The 18,859-nt window shown below is 37.5% G+C and overlaps 1 protein-coding gene across 4 annotated transcripts in view; it reads left to right on the top strand.

Annotated features, from left to right (window-relative positions):
- tiam1b (TIAM Rac1 associated GEF 1b) overlaps positions 1–18,859 on the top strand; it is an 87,412-nt gene that overhangs the window by 21,273 nt on the left and 47,280 nt on the right. For 2 of the 4 annotated variants that reach the window (XM_079886683.1, XM_079886685.1), the window contains exons 2-3: positions 16,006–16,091; positions 16,699–17,563. In XM_079886683.1, the coding sequence (XP_079742809.1) occupies positions 16,709–17,563 (855 nt within the window). In that variant the 5' untranslated portion in view covers positions 16,006–16,091; positions 16,699–16,708. Of the gene's footprint in view, positions 1–12,347; positions 12,585–15,870; positions 15,892–16,005; positions 16,092–16,698; positions 17,564–18,859 lie in introns of those variants that run through there. The other 2 variants (XM_079886684.1, XM_079886686.1) reach the window with 2 other exon arrangements.

The raw sequence follows: 18,859 nt of genomic DNA, 5'->3' as shown, positions 1-18,859 counted from the left end.
AGGATCTTTTAGACAATTGTTGTTCATATAGGAGAGTTGTCACAGTTTTTAACTCTAGTTTCTAATTTTTGAAAGTCACTCTTTGAAGAAAAAGTTCCATAGAACTTTAAAGAGCTTCATATATAGAAGCTTTTAGGGGTTTTATGGATTTAGTTTTACTTAATTTAGTTTAATTCATTTTTTATTTTAATTACATTGTTTGGCAACACTTTACAATAAGGTTCATTAGTTAACATTAGTTAACTTCATTAGTTAGCATGCACTAATAATGAACTGCACTTATACAGCATTTATTAATCTTTGTTAATGTTGATTTCAACATTTACTAATATTTTATTAAAATCTTGTTGACATTAGTTAATGCACCGTGAACTAACATGAACAAACAACGAACAGCTTTATTTTTATGAACTAACATTAACAAAAATGAACAAATACAGTAACGAATGCATTGCTCATGGGTAGTTCATGTTAGTTAATACATTAACTAATGTTAACTAATGAACCTTATTGTAAAGTGTTACCCATTGTTCTAATGAAACAGTTCATATTATGCAATTATTTAAGACATTTCTCCTTATATAGAACCTTTTTGGCAAAAAAAAGGGTTCTTTAACATTGAGTCAAGAACCTACACTCTAAAACAATGCTGGGTTGTTTCAACCCATGTTTGGGTCAAATATAACAAACCCAACCATTGGTTTAAATATTTTAATTATATTTTAAATCCAACGGTTGGGTTTGTCCATATTTGACCCAAACATGGGTTGAAACAACCCAGCATTGTTTTAGAACCCCTGTTTACACGGGATTTAACCTTCGTCGGCTGTAGCCTGCTATAAATTAATATACATTTTACTTTTGTTTTGATTGACGACTGATAATTGTATAGATTTGATTGTATATTTAACTGATACTTGTTCACGTTTTGTTAATGAACTGATTCACTTGAAGTATTTTACATAGATCAGCAGAACATTGTGTGCTCTTATTTGGTCAGACAGGAAATATGCCTTTCGAAATCTAAAAATACTTCCTCAAAATCAGTTTCTGGGGCAAATATTCCTGAATTAAAGCAGAAGTATTTGACACAATGCCAGCTTTGAGGAACTAATACCTTGTTTTTACCGGAGTGCAGTTCTATTCCCATAATCTCCAACAATCTAGTCAACAAAGGTTTAGTTGTTATTTAGTTGCGCACAAGTAGAGATCTACACAGGTTTAATTCCAACCCAAGGTTTTTCTTCCCTTGAAAGTAAATTGATTGAAACCGTTTCCTTCTTTACTCGAGGGACACACTGACTTTGATAATTAAAAATGAGGCTAGGACGTGATTTTCATAAATACAGATCACTTTCATTGTGCTTTGATGTGGTCATTGCCGCTAGGTTGCGTTTCCTGTACTCAGGGTTGTTCATTAACTCTCCTGGATTGGTTTTGGGGGATACAGGGATTCAGTCCATCGTAAGCATGAGATAGTATCTCATCCTGCACTTATGCATTGTTTTGCAAACAGATCCTTCAGAGTTTTATGACTTACAGGCCATAGCAGGAATGCTTCCTCGTCAACAGGATTGAGTGATGTGTGATTGTATGGCGAGTGATAGTAGTATTTAGACATGGGGAATCCCTTTTATCTGCGCGAGTCTCAACTTTCATGTCAAGACACTCTTCTAGTTCTCTTCCATGACCTAGTTAGCTGCTTTTTGGGCAGCATCCTAATCTAAAGCTAACCTGGCAAGTGAATGATTTTAGACACGTGTTGCACAAAGAGAGACTTGACTACATTATTCAAATGGAGTTTAATATTTAGAATTTTATATATATATATATATATATTATGCTTTAGAATTACTTTTACTTTTTTTTTTTACAGAAAATGCATTTATTATTTTTATAAATATACTTTTATATCTTATTCAAATGGAGTTTAATATTTAGAATTTTTAATATATATAAATATACTTTTGTATTTCTATTAAAATTAGAAAATGTATTAGTACATAACTATGCTAGCACTTTATTCACATAGTTTATTTAATTATTTATAATTGTATTTAATGTTTTAACATGCATTGTTTGTTTTATGAATAGCAATTTGAAATTAATTCATTAGTCCATTTTTAAAACTATACACTAGATACTTGACTGAATATTTTTCCAATAGTGTTTATTATTTTATTATTTATAATTTAATTTAAAACATTTTGTATATAAATGAATTGTTTTTTTATTATAAATAGAAATATAAAATTAATGAATTAGTCGCTGTTTTTGTAGCTACACTAGAGAGTTGATTACTTTTTTTTAAATAATTGTATTTATTTTTTATATTTGCGTTAATAAATGTATCATTTTTGCTATACATACAAATGTGAAATTAATTAATTAGTCACAATTTTCCACTAGTTTACAACACTAGAGACTCGACTAATTATTTCCAATAGACTTTATTGTTTACATTTTTATTTAATAAATTAATATGTGCATATTTATTAATTCACTTTTATTGTATTAAAGAAATATGAAATTAATTTATGATTGAACTTTTTTTATCAATACTTTATAGCACAGAATAAAATAAAAATGTACTTATAATTGACATTTCTCTTACTTCGTTTGCCATACTGGATGATATCTATATATATATATATATATTTTTTTTTTTTTTTTTTTTTTTTTTTTTGCGCACTGCATTATGAGATTGCCTTCTCCACAAAGTATGCATATGATGATCTGGCTATATCTCTCATTTTGATGGTGCACTTATGATGCTTTGAAGATATGGTTTCCTGTTCCTCTTAATGTGGCCTATAATTCAGTTTACCCAGAATGCATCAAATACACCATTCATACCTGTTCCGCCCTGCGTTTTGATGAGTGATTTAATTGAAGGGTTATTATCTCTGGGGTTGAAGGCAGCTGTTTTAAAGTGGTCGTCTATGAGGTCTAACCCCAGGACAGGTGGTTTAGGTAGACGGGCCTGTACACACACACACACACACTCACACACGGTTAGATCTTTCGAAACAGGGGGCGTCATTGTGCTGGAGTCGGGTGGAAATGAAAGGCCTGTGATCGGAGCGAGGAAACTCATTTCAACGCAGCTTTGTGTAGTCATGTGTGTCTGAATCCTGTCTGGTTACGCTCGGCTGCACGCGCAGGAGGGGAGACCCCTGGGTTCCACATAGGGAAAAACTGAGATAATGCGAAGGAGAGATTTTCTGGAAACTGGATTTTGTTAATCTGTTCTCGGCGTATCACACAGGGGCCCAGGTAATCACAGGAACACATGTCGACGCGCGTCTTTCCCAAACTGTTTCTCTCAGCCGGAAAAGTTTGTCCTCCATTTGTCCTTGAAATGTGTTTGAGAACGTTTTGTTGGTGTGGATTTAGTGTGTTGGATTTCTGTATACGTGTGCTAATCCTTAGAAGGAAAATTAGAAAGATCGAAACAAAAAAAGTCTGTAAACACAATCGATTGTTTTTTAATGTTTGTTAAATGCACTGCACATTGCAAACACCGTTTTCCTGAGAACTCCTTGTTTTCCTGTTGTGACGCCTTGTTTAAGCTCGACACGTTCAGTTTGGTGTGAACCAATGCAGACGTGCGCGTGTCACGCGCTCCAGAGGTGTTTATACTTCACACGCGCGCCAGAAACAACAGGTGACAGTGCAGAAGACATCATCTGAACCGACGGAGACAGCAGTGACGGCTCGTGCACTGAAGTTTGCATTTGTAAATGATGTTACTTTTGCCAGGCACATATATACATAAATGGATACATATTGAATTAAAGTAGGTTTACTCGTGCTTATAGGTAAATTACTCCTGCTGAAACTTTGTCTAGACTTTATCAAAAACTCATGTTTGGGTCAAATATGGACAAACACAACCGTTGGATTAAAATTTTCACAAATTGAAACCAACAGTTTGGTTTGTTCATATGTGACCCTGGACCACAAAACCAGTCACATGGGTCAATTTTTTTTTAAATTGAGATTTATACATCATCTGAAAGCTGAATAAATAAGTGTTCCATTGATGTATGGTTTGTTAGGATAGGACACTATTTGTCCGAGATACAACTATTTGAAAATCTGGAATCTGAGGGTGCAAAATAATCGAAACATTGAGAAAATCTCCTTTAAAGTTGTTCATTTATGTTCGCGATTGTGCTGCATTCACACACAAAAATAAATGTTTTGTATATTTATGGTAGGAAATTTACAAAATATCTTCATGGAACATGATCTTTACTTAATATCCTCATGATTTTTGGCATAAAAGAAATATCTATAATTTTGACCCATACAATGTATTGTTGGCTATTGCCACAAATATACCCGTGCGACTTGTGACTGGTTTTGTGATCCAGGGTCACATATTTGACCCAAAAGTGGGCATTTTTTAGAGTGTAATTAGTTTTACTAATGTCAATAGTCTCATGGTTTTGCCAAGTGTCATGGTGATAGCATTGCTGTGCCATTAGACTTATAGCAATTTAACCTTAGCACTTTCCCTCCTGTTTTTTGTTTGTTTGGTCTCTGCCCATCAAAGACATCACAGAGGCTCATTCCATGAGTAAACATGAAGCACAGAGCCGTTTAAGCTTTTACAGTCATTATTGTTTATGCTAATAGACACAAAATGTTGTTTTTACATGCAGGTTGTCTTAAAGGTCAATCATGTGACCTCACTCCTCTTCTGTGCATGAGATGCTTTATCTTCGGTTGTTTTCTTCTTAAAGGCACAAGTCAAAAGCGTGGACAACCTTTAGTATGTTGGAAGGTGCATTTGTGTGCTTTACTGAATATAGAAGCAGGGTTATTATTGATAACTAAAACTGAAACATTTTATTTCAGCTAAAATATTGCATTTTCATTTAGTTTAACTTGATGTACTAAAATAAAAAAAATAAAAATTAAAGTTAAAAAAATATATACAAACGTTTCAAAAAGCAATAGCTAGAATAAAAATGACAAAATTACTAAAACTTTAAAATGAAAATAAATAAAAAGTTTTGAAGTAGTAACATTTAAAAAACGTTTCAGAAAAAAAGTTCCATGAAAGACATATAAATAGCGTTGTTTTGAAAACCTTATTTAAAGAATAACTTTTTACGAACTTTAAACGTTTAAAATAACTTTAAACGAACATTCTATGAATGTAACTGAGAGAACGTTTGTTGAGAGACTCTTGCCTCAACGTTCTAAGAATGTTCCCTGTTGTACTTCTGACATTCTTTCCTTCAGGCTTGTTGTCGGGGGTCTCAGGTATGACACCCCCCTCCTCCCATCCCCCATCCCCCATCCGCACAACCCTTCCACCTATTGAAGCCCGGGGGCAGGGATCATCACCAAATGTCCCTGAGGAGGTGCTAGGACATGCACGTCGTTCCCGGGCTTCAAAGCCGCTAGATTAGGGCAGGATGATGTGTTTGCTTCGGCCCAGAGGAACTCAGGAAATACAGGGGCGTCAAAAGATAATGAAATATATGACCAATTAATGTGGTTATGCAGAGATTAGTGTGAAATTAGCATCTTTCTGGTATAATGTTGGCTGTTATTTTGCTACTGCATTTAGTTTACATTAATGTCAGTTATGTTTTTAATGTTTACAGAACTCTCAGCCAATGGTGTGCGTTTGGAGTGGGACTATCTATCCCCTTGTGTTATATTAGTATTATTTATATACTATTATAGTATTTATTTTCATATTTTAGTTTTATTTAAAGGTTTGTGATTCTGTGATTTTTATTATTTTTATTTATATACTTTTTATTTTTTAATTAATTCTAAAAACCAAAAATAAATGAAATAAAACAAATTAAATTAAATTAATAAAAAATATTTTTTATTGAATTTTTATTTGAGTTTTAGTAATTGTAACTTATTTATTTAGTATGTTTTAAGTTTGCATCTAATATATATATATACAACTATGAATGGACAGTGTTTGAACTTATTGAGCCATTATTTCGGATGGTGGCACTGAAATTATGAATCTCGACTTGTATGTTTTAAACAACACGAATGTCACACTGTTTATGGCATTTTTGACACAAACAACTAATTAATCCAAGGTTTATACAGCACTATTATGGTTCTTACATAGTTATTATATAGATTTTTCGAAACACTTTAGTTTAGAGTCCAATTCTCGCTATTAGCTAGTTGCCTATTAGCATGCATATTACTATAGTATATTGACTGTTTATTAGTTTTATAGGTCCCACTTTATATTAAGTGGCGTTAAGTACTATGTACTTACATCAAAAAATAAGTACAATGTACTTATTGTGTTCATGTTGTATTGTAGAACACTTTTGCTGCTATTGAGGTGTGATACGGGTAAGGTTAGGGACAGGTGTGGTGGATTGGGTAGGTTTAAGGTGTAAGGGAAGGGTCAACTGTGTAATTACAAAAGTAATTACATAAATTAATTACAGCTGTAATTACATGCAGGAATTTTTAAAATGTAAGTACAATGTAAAAACATGTAGTTACACAATAAGTACATTGTATCAAATGATTAATTTCAATGTAAGTACATGTAAGTAGTACTTAAAGCCACTTAATATAAAGTGGGACCGTTTTATATATTAATGTCATATTCTGCATGACAATATTCTACATCCCTTAATCCACCCAATACCTAAACTTAAAGCTGTAGTCTACGATGTTGAAAATCGGTCGAGAAAGCCTGAGACAGTTGTGAAGTTTTAAAAAACTCATCCCGCCCCTCCACACACACCCCCCTCCCTTCTGTGCTACCTGATCCCTCCCACCGGGAAACGACCTAAACAACGTCACTCAGTCAAGCTGTGATCACCGGTAGTAAACATTGGCGCATCTTGTTCAAATTCCGATCGGCTCGAACAGAAACTGAATATATACTGAAATAGATTCAAGCACTTCAAGAAATATAATCACTTTGACCCGTGATAGGCGATGCTAAACGGCTAACATTCCAATGCCGACCGGCAGCATAAGCATGTTGTCAGACTGATAAAAAGCTATTATGTAACACCTCACACCATAAAAGTAAAAAATAAATGCTTACCTGCTCAACAAAAAGTCAGCCGTGTCAGCGTCGTTTTTTTTGCTTTGTTTTTTCTCCATTGCTGAGCTGATGCTACTTTGCTAGCTACCATAGACTGTCAGCTGCTTGCCCGCGAAATTTCATGACGCAGGAGGGGGGCGGGGTGGGGTGCGGTGGGGTGGAGACGCGAGCGTCAAGAGGAGCGGGGGATTGGATGAGAGCAGTTGACCAATGTAAGCTGTCCGGCCGGACAGCTTACATTGGTCAACTTCTCTGCAGCTGTACACCCAATAGAGTGAATGGATTTTTTTCATTCTTTTTTCTCTTCATATTGTTAGGACTGTACTGTAGAACCATAACCAGCATCTGAACGAGGTTATTAATAATGAACAATCTTTGAAATCGTAGACCATAGCTTTAACAACTACCTTACGAACTATTAATAAGCAGTAATTAAGCGTTTATTGAGGCAAACGTTATAGTTAATAGCTAGTTAATAGTGAGAATTGGACCCAAAACTAAAGTGTGACCAGTTTGTTTGTACTTTTTAAGTTTGTTCATTCCGAGCAAAAGCATTACAACAATTATTGCTAGAACAGAAAGAACCAATTTGGTTGTGTCTCAGGTTTTCTGTGTCTGGATATTGAGTCGACCTGTCACTCGAGGGGATCCTCTGAAAGACCTGTCAATCATTCATCGCACCGCAGTGACCTCCCTGCACAGTTTTGCCAGAGGCACATACTTTAAAATCATAAAATGTTCTTATATTTCTGAACCTCATTACACTGGCTGTTTGTTTTATGTTGCATTCAGTGTCTCTTTCAGGCAGATGGTAAATCTGTGCTGTTTTCATTATCGCTGCAATGCCCCTCCTGGCGTTTCTCAATTAAACCTTTCTACGGCTTCTAAACTAATTCAGCAAGTGAAACAGACACCAAAACAGCATTATAGGCTAATGAAGAATGATAGAAAATTATAGAAATGCCTAAAATTCTCCTCTTTGTGATGCAAAATAGGGAACTTGGGAAATGTGTGGGGAAAAAACATCAGCAGCTGAAGGCATAGAAACTTGCTTGAAGACTTGCGTACAGTTTAATAGACATAGATTTGGGAGAGCTGAAACTGTGAATGTCCATTTAAACGCACACTCATACTGCTCATTCTGTTCTCCAGGTGCATTGTGGGTAATACCAGAATGGCTTGTTTTCAGACCTTCTCCACGCTCTTAAAAACGTCTCGTAAAAGAGGATCACCCCTGGAGCGTGTCACAAAAACATCACACTTGCCCTGTTGTTTCATTTCAGGTTTTTTCAGGGAGCTACAGGTTTTTATATAGTGTATATATATATATATATATATATATATATACAGTATTCTGACATAAAGCAATATATACTATATGTAGCAAATTGCAGCTACATAATTATTTATATCGTTAGAAAATGTAAACTATATTGCAAAACTATGTGTAAAGATGGATATATATTATATAGAACTTTATCTGCACACATACAATACACATGTAACGCAATATATACAAATCTCAACTGTATACTCATACTATTGTCACTATACTATATATACACTATAAAGTATATCTATATTAACTATATTATTGCCCAGCTCTGATCTGCTAAATGCAACTGTAAGGCAAGATATTGAGATATTATAAACACTAACATCAGAAACATGTGAATAGCACTATACAAATAAATTTGACTTGACTTAAAGGTGCGGTCTGCATAATTTAGCAAAAAGGTCCATTGTCAATAGCGTAGTAATGCATGAAGCTCTATTGGTCTTGAGCGAATTCTGCATGAGAACGTTTTTTGCATCCCAGACAGAAACTTAGGCCTCGTTTACACTGCAGGTCTTGATGCCCAATTCTGATTTGTTGCCTATATCTGATTTTTCGACCGTCCTTTTACACGTTCTTTGAATTGTGACCCATATTCGATTCATGTGTTCACGCTTGCCATACTATCTGAAACATTGCGCATGCTTAAAGGGGGTTCTTGCACAGATGGATGAACGTGAAATATGCTTGATGCTAGCGAAGTTTGCCAAACACCACCATGATTTTGAGGCGGAGGAGGACGAAAAGTGCCATCATCATTGCATCATTGCGCATATACTTCAGTTATTGTGTGCGAGAGAGTTCTCAGGACTGGTGGGAACATATTGTGGCGGGCTTTAACGAGGAGCAGTGGGTCCGAAATTTTAGGATGAGCAAGCCAACCTTTGATATGTTCTGTCAACGTTTGTCCACATTCCTGTCCTACGACGACACAACGTTTCGTCTCTTTGCGGACGCGCTTCAGGGTTGCTTTCGTCATTAAACCGCTGAGACGTAGCCTAATGCCTCAGAAAATCCGATCTGCCTGTTTACATGACAGTCGCATTGGCACATATCTGATTAATATCTGATTTATTTCCACATATGAGTGAGGCCTGATACCGATCTCGAAATATCCGAATGCATGCGTTTCTTTCCTGTTTACAAGGTCATCGAACACATCCGATCTGTGTCACATATAAGCAAAAAAGCGGAATTGGGTCACATTTCACTGACAGTGTAAACGAGGCCATAGTGTCGGCCCAGATCTGGCCCACATCTGGTACACGTGGACTGTCACTATGTTGCTGTCTGGGATAAAACTCTAGATTGCGGATTCCTATTGAAATGACATGAATTTGACCCAAGCAAGGGTAAATTTGACTGCAATCCACTGGACTAGTCAGACATACAAGATCATCTCTGGGAGTGATTCATTCAGGTTCATTTTACGCTGTTTATCCATTTTGAATTTGGTGTTGGAGTTACTGTCTTCAACAATCCAGTGCTCTAGTCATTGTTGTACTTCTATAAAGTGCTGTGAATTAATTACCCAGCATGAACATCAGAAACGGGCCCTCGCTGATTCTCTTGGCAGGAAACATTCCTCCTTTTCCACCCTGCAGCTCCTGATGAATTTTAGGTTTAGTTTCCAGCTGCCTCTGAGCGTTCTCAAGCTCCCACACCGAGAAACGCACGTCGGGTTGAGCTTTGGGGCAAAAAGCGCTGTTTCCCCCCCCTGTTTCTTCCCTAAAGCTGATCGCCTTGACTCTCAGTCGCAGTGGGCAGCTCTGAGACCGCTCTCCTCATGTCTCGACAGGTCATGGTATGTGTCTAATGTGTGCTCAGGGGACTCTAATAACAAAGGACGGTAAAATACACCTGTCACATTTTTTGGGAGATTTGCAGGTAAACACACGGGTTCCTGGATGGCGTGATGCAGCCCCTGGGCGTGTTTGTTTGCACACCTCTATGGATCGGGATTCGGGATGACAGGCACTCAGTCCAGGATGTTTACGGCTGTCGGTTCTTTGCCTGACGTCATGACTGGATTTGATAAACAACTCTGTCTGATGCCACACTGAGTCTTTGTCTCTTCCAGGGATCGGATCTGCTAAAGCAGGCCTTTATTCACACGCAGAGAGGATATTTCACACCGGAGCTCATCTCAATAACTGTAACTGATAAAACAAACATGCTTTGAATATGAATGAGTGTGCTAGGCTTGCATTTGAGTTTGCTGCTGTCTTCAAATTGTTTTTGGTGGCATGTTAATGAGAAGACCAGGTTAACAAGATTTTGGAAATGCAATAAGGTCCCATTAGTGCATTAACTAACGAGGAGCAATACATTAGTTACAGTATTAATTATTCTTTGATAATGTTTGTTAATAGAAATACAACTCTTCATTGTTAGTTCATGTTAGGCCAGGTCTATTAAATAATAACTGACAGCTTTTAATAAGAAGTAAAATGGTGATAGTTTGAGAATTGGAGGGTGTTTGAATCAGTGAAGGACCACTGCTGTTATCTAGCTGTTTTTCTCCTCCTCTCTTCTTCAGCATCCATCAGCTCTTCCCTGAACGGGTCATGCCCGACTGCTCCCGCTGGAGAGTGTGTGGATGTGACGTGTCCTCATGGCCTCGTGATATAGAGTGGTTATTTTCCCTGTCGAAGGAGCTTGTGTGTTTTGATTTGTGTTGGTTAAGGAACGACACGGCCATTAGTTACAGCTAAACCGGCTCACGGGATGGTTTATGTCTTTACTTAGAGGAGAGATGTCTATCTATCTATCTATCTATCTATCTATCTATCTATCTATCTATCTATCTATCTATCTATCTATCTATCTATCTGTCTATCTATCTCTCTATCTATCTATCTATCTGTCTGTCTGTCTGTCTGTCTATCTGTCTGTCTATCTGTCTGTCTATCTGTCTGTCTGTCTGTCTGTCTATCTGTCTGTCTATCTGTCTGTCTGTCTGTCTGTCTGTCTGTCTGTCTGTCTATCTATCCATCTTATTTTATCTATCTATCTATCTATCTATATATCTATCTATCTATCTATCTGTCTGTCTATCTGTCTGTCTGTCTGTCTGTCTATCTATCTATCTATCCATCTTATTTTATCTATCTATCTATCTATCTATCTATCTATCTATCTATCTATCTATCTATCTATCTATCTATCTATCTGTCTGTCTGTCTGTCTGTCTGTCTGTCTGTCTATCTATCCATCTTATTTTATCTATCTATCTATCTATCTATCTATCTATCTATCTATCTATCTATCTATCTATCTATCTATCTGTCTGTCTATCTATCTATCTCTCTATCTATCTGTCTGTCTATCTGTCTGTCTATCTGTCTGTCTGTCTGTCTGTCTGTCTGTCTGTCTGTCTGTCTGTCTGTCTGTCTATCTATCTATCCATCTTATTTTATCTATCTATCTATCTGTCTGTCTGTCTGTCTATCTATCTATCTATCTATCCATCTTATTTTATCTATCTATCTATCTATCTATCTATCTATCTCTCTATCTATCTATCTATCTGTCTGTCTGTCTATCTGTCTGTCTGTCTGTCTGTCTGTCTGTCTATCTGTCTATCTATCCATCTTATTTTATCTATCTATCTATCTATCTATCTATCTATCTATCTATCCATCTATCTATCTATCTATCTATCTATCTATCTATCTGTCTGTCTATCTGTCTGTCTGTCTGTCTGTCTGTCTATCCATCTATCTCTATATCCTATTATGGATAATGGATTCTCTCTTTTTCAAGATGATTTATCAGGATGGTGAAAGATCGTTTTGTAACTTTTCACATTCATGTATTAATATCCAGTATGGGTCAGATGATGTAGGCAGCTCTTTAAAGCACAGCCTGAGGCCCGTGGGCACATCGAGCTGATGTCCTGAACCCTCATGTTTTTACCCATGAGCACTTGCTCTTCGCTGCTGTAGTGTGAGAATTTTGATCAAGCTCTTGGGGTCGTTGCTGGCCCTGTGCTCGAGTGTTTCTATTTTAGTGTTATCCTGATGGTTTATGCTAGCATGTGCATTACCATCAGTGAAGAGCTGGCCCTGTTTCCACAGAGACACGGGAGATTTTCCCAGTGTTTACGTTTCCGGGAGTTTTGCGCCATCGTGTAACGGGATGGAATTATTCGGACACATTTTATGACTCGGCACAGAAAAGGTCAGCATACCAATGAGACATAGAGACTGTGAGAATGGTACACAGACAGGAGACTTTTTTTTTTACATTGTACATTTTACATTACATTTTACATCCAGCTAAATATACATACATCAATAAAACGAGATTACTTTTCTTATAATTACTTTACATGATTCATTTTAAAAGAATGTGTGTTTTATATGTGTATTTTTTCACTCGTTTGGGATTTAAATTTTTTTTTAATGTTGTTTGTCTTATAAAATGATCTAATTTAATGAATTGCTGGAAAAAAAATACAAAGCATTATTTTTTGCAGTGCTACAGCTAAATGTGAGAGAAATGAGGAACAGATCAGACACACACGCAAATCAAATACCCGGTTTTGCTTCCGCTTTCCTCACACGTACTCCTGTCAGCTTCCCGGCTCTTTATGTGCCAAACATGAACTCTGCGTCCTAGTCCTGATGCTTTGGTTGGGTTTGCAGTTAAGTTAGCCTTTACTACCGTCTCTCAGCTCCGCTGCACACAGATCCCAGATCAGCTCCGGTGTGTTAGTAGGAGAGAATAGGAGAGAATCTCAAACCACTCGGATCCCTCTGCTTCCTGCCGTCTATAGGAAGCACAGAGATTTACTTCTTGAAACTAAAGGCCCTGATATACTCTTTTTCGTTCTTCGCTTAGGGGTAAAACGAAGTTTGAAAACCATTAGTGGTATAATAATGTTAGCGAACGTTACCAACGTGGATATGTTTGCACAAGCTCTGAAATTCAAAACTCCAGTCATGTCATGTTACATTTATTACACTTTATACAATGTATTGCTTTACAGTATTAAACACTTACAGTTTTTCTCGATTGCTTAAACACATTTCTTGAAACTATGCCTCGTATTCTCAAAACTATAAACACAAATCCATAACGTCTCACCCAATTCCCCAAACATCCTATTTTCAGGTCAAAATGAAGCTCTATACTCAAAACTATTCACTCTTGCTGAAAAACCAAACTTTGCCCTCAGACAGGACACACAAGCCCTCAAAATCACACACACTACAACATAGTCTAACACACTGGTGCAATAAATTCAAAACAACATTTCCAAAACTGGTAAGTTATGTTACTTGTGGTCCCCCCCTCCCCTCCCCCCTCACAAATCTTTTCACATGATGAACACAAAAGACACAACCAGTGGATACATTGGCACATTTTTATTCATACACAGAAAACACACACACACACAAACATTTTTTTTTTTCCTGTTTTACTCTTTTTTTTTTTTTTTTATGTTTACTTACAGTAAGATGTGTGTGACCAACATATGACAGTAAAAGAACACACACAAACCTTATTCTAATATGGAATTCGAATTGTATTGGAATGGTAAAGAGTGTTGGTCGTGACAGGAGGGTCTCCACTCAAGGAGACAATATGATGAACAAGTCTAAAAATGTTCCACATATGGTTGAAATACCATCAATGTTTGTCTTTTATTCAGTGATAGAATTCTGTTTGCCACCACACCTCCATGAAGGTTCTCGAGGCGACGGTAAAGCGACTCAAATTTGGCCTTACTCGTAGCCCAGCCTCCCTCATAGTCATACCATTGATAAAGACATGGGCAACTAGAGTGGCTTGAATTTCATCTGAGACTGCTTGTCTTCTTGCTCTTGCCATTCGTCCTCCTCCTCCTCCTTATCCCTCCTCGATCTCTTCCTTCATGTCTTTCTGGATCCATTGTTCCAAAACTCAATAAACTGATTTGGGCCCTTTTATATATCTATTGAAGGTTCTGATTGATGTGTGTTAAATTTTAACTCTTAGTGTTTCCACCTGGGTAATTGTGTGCTAACTGAGCTGAAGCTGTGCTGACTTGAGTGAACAATATTGAATGCTAGTGCTTTTTAAATGACAACATGGTGTTGGCAATGAGAAATGAAGGGATTTGTGTGTAGAGTTTTGCAGTGACAGTTCAACAAATCTGACTCATGCGTCAAAACAGGGAATAGTGTTTATAGTTTAGTGAAATGGGTGTGCTTTTTGATAAATGGCGTTATGGTTTTGAAATTTTAGTTCAAAAGGCTGGTTATAGTGTTTAAGCAATCGAGAAAAACTGTAAAAACAATGTCAGTGTCACTTTCAATTAGAATTACAACTTCAGTTTCTGCTGTATAGCAGCTCTTCTGTGTGTTCATGTTTTTACTCACGTGTCATTCAGGTTTGGATCAACTTGAGGTAAACGATGACTGAATTTTCATTTTTGGGTGAACTATCCCTTTACTGTTGATTGATCTTAAAGGGATATTTCAATTCTAAACGTTTACTCACCCTCATGTTGATCCAATTCTGAATGACTTTCATTCTTCTGTGCTGCATTAAGCTATTTTGAATAATCTTCGAGCAGAGCTCTTGAAAGTATATTTTGACCAGGGTCCAAAAATGAGCAAAAACACACATCATAAAAGTTACAGCTACTGCCCTTTATAAACACAAATACTACATCAAAATCACATGATAGCTTTGTGTTCGGAATGTTATTAGCTTAAGTCTTGTCATCTCAAATGGAGATATGCACATTTTCAAACTTGTGACAATCAGTTATGAAACACGAGAAAGTCAATGGTGTTTAATTTCATTGACATTGCAAAGTTTGAAAATGCACATGTGCAAATGAGATTTGTTTAATAACATATCAGCTGTCATATAATAACATATAAATCATGTGTCTGGAGCTGCAATTCTACACTGACCTTGAGCTGGTATTTATTTATGGTTGTTTTTTGCTATGAGGGGATCCAATGTGAAAATTCTGCATGAATAGGCTTTTTACTTCAGAATATTCAGAATAATCATGTTACTAATCTCAGCGGAGTGACTTCTTTGTGTTTCTTGCGAATCTAATGCCATCGGATCAGTGTGTGTCAGGAAATTTAGTGCATGTCTCTCCACTGCATATTAATGTCTGGGAATGTTTGTTTTTAGTGGAATAATTTTCAAGCATGCTATTCATTAGTCTACTCAGCAGTGTGTGTTAACTGACCTCTCTCTCTTACCGAATGAAAAATGGGTCTTCTGGATTTCATTGTGTATATATTTCCACTCATGCTGCTGCTTATTAGAAGCAGCAGTAACCGCAGGTTGATATATCTACGACCACACACACACACACACACACACACACAGCCTCTCATGTGGCGGCTCAGAGTGAAGTCCGTCATCTTGTGTTTGTTGAATCTGTCCAGAGCGCCTGAACATGTGTGGTCTCCAACCACAGCGGCGAACCTCTTCCATCGCTCTTTCGGTTCTAATTCTGTCATATTTCTCGGTGGTTAGTCTAATTTTATCCCACAACAGCGCTTACCCTTGTGCCGCCTCAGAAACTGCTGTGTTCGGATTCTTGTGGATGGCAAATTTATAACTCTCTTCTCTTCTCTTTCTTCAGATTTCATCCGTCATCCGTAACGGCAGGAGCTGATCTGTATGCAGAGTGAACTCTATCATGACCGTGATGTCATTGCCACACCACAGGTAATATCTGAACCCGTCAGACTCAACTAATGCCACTGTGTGAAACTCATTCAGTGTGAATACAAGCTCACTAACAATGATTATATTGTTGTATTATATTGAAGTTTACCAAGTATATAATTCTATAAGTAAAATAAATAAATATGTATATAAACACCTTTTGCTTGAATTATTATTATTGAATAATAATTATATGCGTGTGTGTATATAGTACAGTATATATATATATATATAAATTATAATAATTTCAATTTTTCAATTTAAAAAAAAAAAGTATATGTATATATATATATATATATATATATATATACTTTTTTTTTTTACATGTTAATATATTCCATTCATATTTTCATATATTTAAAAGTATTACTTTCTAAAATAATACTTATACATTTCTTAATGTTTATCTTTAACTACACATTGCCATATTATTCATAATAATGGACCAGCTCCTAAGATTCATTTGTAATCAGACTGTACAGTGCAATATCCACTCAACTGTCATTAAAATAGTAACAGTGAAAAAAAGTCTTAATTTCGTTCGTAATGCCTGACCTCTGTGTGTGTGTGTGTGTGTGTGTGTGTTTTTTTTTTTTGTCTGCTGCAGATCCTGAGCCATGGGTAACGCAGAAAGTCATAGTGGCGGCCATGGTTATTATGGAGCCGGTCAGCGGCACCTCTCCCGAAAGCACATGTCCCGCTCGCTCCGTCTGTCCAGCAAGCAGACGTACTGTTCCCGCCGAACGCCATCCGGAAAGCCGGAGCATCGCAACTCCGAGACCAGCACGCGCTCCAGCAGCACTCCCAGCATCCCTCAGTCCCTCGCCGACCACGGCCTGGAGCCCTTCAACGATTCGGACATGCTGCCCGACTTCAGCGGCCCCATTTGGGTGGACCGTGTGGCCATGAATCTCAGACCCGTGTCCTTCCACAACCATCCGGCACATTCTCCCACACCGTCCCACACCGTCACCGCTAAACAGGCCTCACAGGACGACGCCAAGCCACCAGAGGACACGACTCTGCACACACGGGACGGCTCCCAAGACGGCTCCAGCTTCAAGAAGAAGCGCTCCAAGTCTGCGGACATGTGGAGGGAGGACTCGCTGGAGGTGTCCTTATCCGACATGAGCCAGGAGCACCTGACCAGCACCGAGGAGATCGGAGACACTCCTGAAGACTGTGAAGCCCGTCAGCAGGAGCTGCTGGACTCAAACCGCGCCAATTCCTTAGACGGGCTCTACGGACCAAAGAGTCCCACTTGCAGGCCAACACATGGACGCTATGCCAAGTGGCACAAAGGTGGGACTACAAGCAGAGAAGGGGACGAGGATAAAATGATCTCGCCCTGTGAGGACGATGGCGCCGCTTACACCGCGTATACACTGCCCTGCCGTCGCTCTCACTGTCTGTCAGAGGGACCCACCAATCAGCAAGGAGCCATGCAAGGGAGGCGGGCACAAACCATACAGGTGAGTTTTGCTTGGCTAGCCCCGCCCACAGTGAAATCTGATTGGTCCAATGTTACTCAATGTTATACCCCAAATACGTTCTGATTGGCTGTAATTGTGATGTATCCAGGGTTATTATTCATAGATGCCACCTACGTCACTACAAATAGAACGCCGCCATATTTGCGACCGACTTGCCCGGTATGGCCGCCCAAACTGCCCATTTGAATGAGAGAGACAGACAGAGATACCTGGAGAAAATTTCTATTTTAGGCTCCGATCCTTATTTTTTTAGTTTTCTTTAGTCCATTATTATCTGCCCCAGGCTTGCCCCAATTGGCCTTTCATAATATAGAAATCCTTTAAGTCATAGAGCTTCATGGCGCGCGTTCATGAGAGTCGAGGCGATGTCATGAATGAATCTATGAATCTGCAGCTGTTCGGCTGGCATGAATGAATCTATCTAATCCGTCCATCAGCACAGCCAGAGACATCAGCCGAATATCATAAGAGACTGCCATATCTGTCCGAAAGAACAGATGTTCATTTACAGAGAGAAGGTTTAATACACACAAATATCGAAATGAAAGAATCTTTCGAGTCGAATCTTTTTGAATGATTCGGCTGCGATTAAAAGCTATCAAGAGGTAAACTCAGTGATTATAATATAATGACTTAAATTGCAGTTTGTTCGTCACATAAAGCTATCATATGAATAAATAACGATATTAATATAACGAACGAGTCGTATTAGATCACTTTTATGATACTTTTGTGATTATTATTATTATTTTTTGCGTGACAGCCCCCAGTAGGCTAATGTTGCTCATTCACTTTCATTACATCGACAAGAAGAGTCTCCATTAGGCTACATGTTCAAAAATGTCCCTTTGTCTTCCACGGAAAGTAAACTTCAGGATTTGCACATGAAGGTGAGTAAATGACGGCAGAATTATGGAAATTATGGATTTTTGGAAAAACTAGTCCTTTAATATGCATTTCAAGGCTGAGATTATGCATCGTCTGCAGAGCTAACGTTAACGTTACTTACACAAAATAACATCTAAAGCGCATGTGACGAAGACAATATCTTTATGAACTTCAGAAAAATATTTATTAGATTTAGGTAGGTATTAACTAACAGACAGACAGACAGTTATATTCAAAACAACCCCAAATCTTACTAACTTACCATGATAAAGTGCATTTAAACAGATCCAACAATAAAATGAAGACAAAACATTATCTGTCGATATCTGTCTATAATGTTGGCCACTGAGAGTATAATGGAAATATAATTAACCACAAACCAACATG

The sequence above is a fragment of the Squalius cephalus genome (assembly GCF_949319135.1).
Source record: "Squalius cephalus genome assembly, chromosome: 11".
Classification (NCBI taxonomy): Eukaryota; Metazoa; Chordata; class Actinopteri; order Cypriniformes; family Leuciscidae; genus Squalius; species Squalius cephalus.
This window is presented reverse-complemented; position numbering and strand designations above follow the sequence as displayed.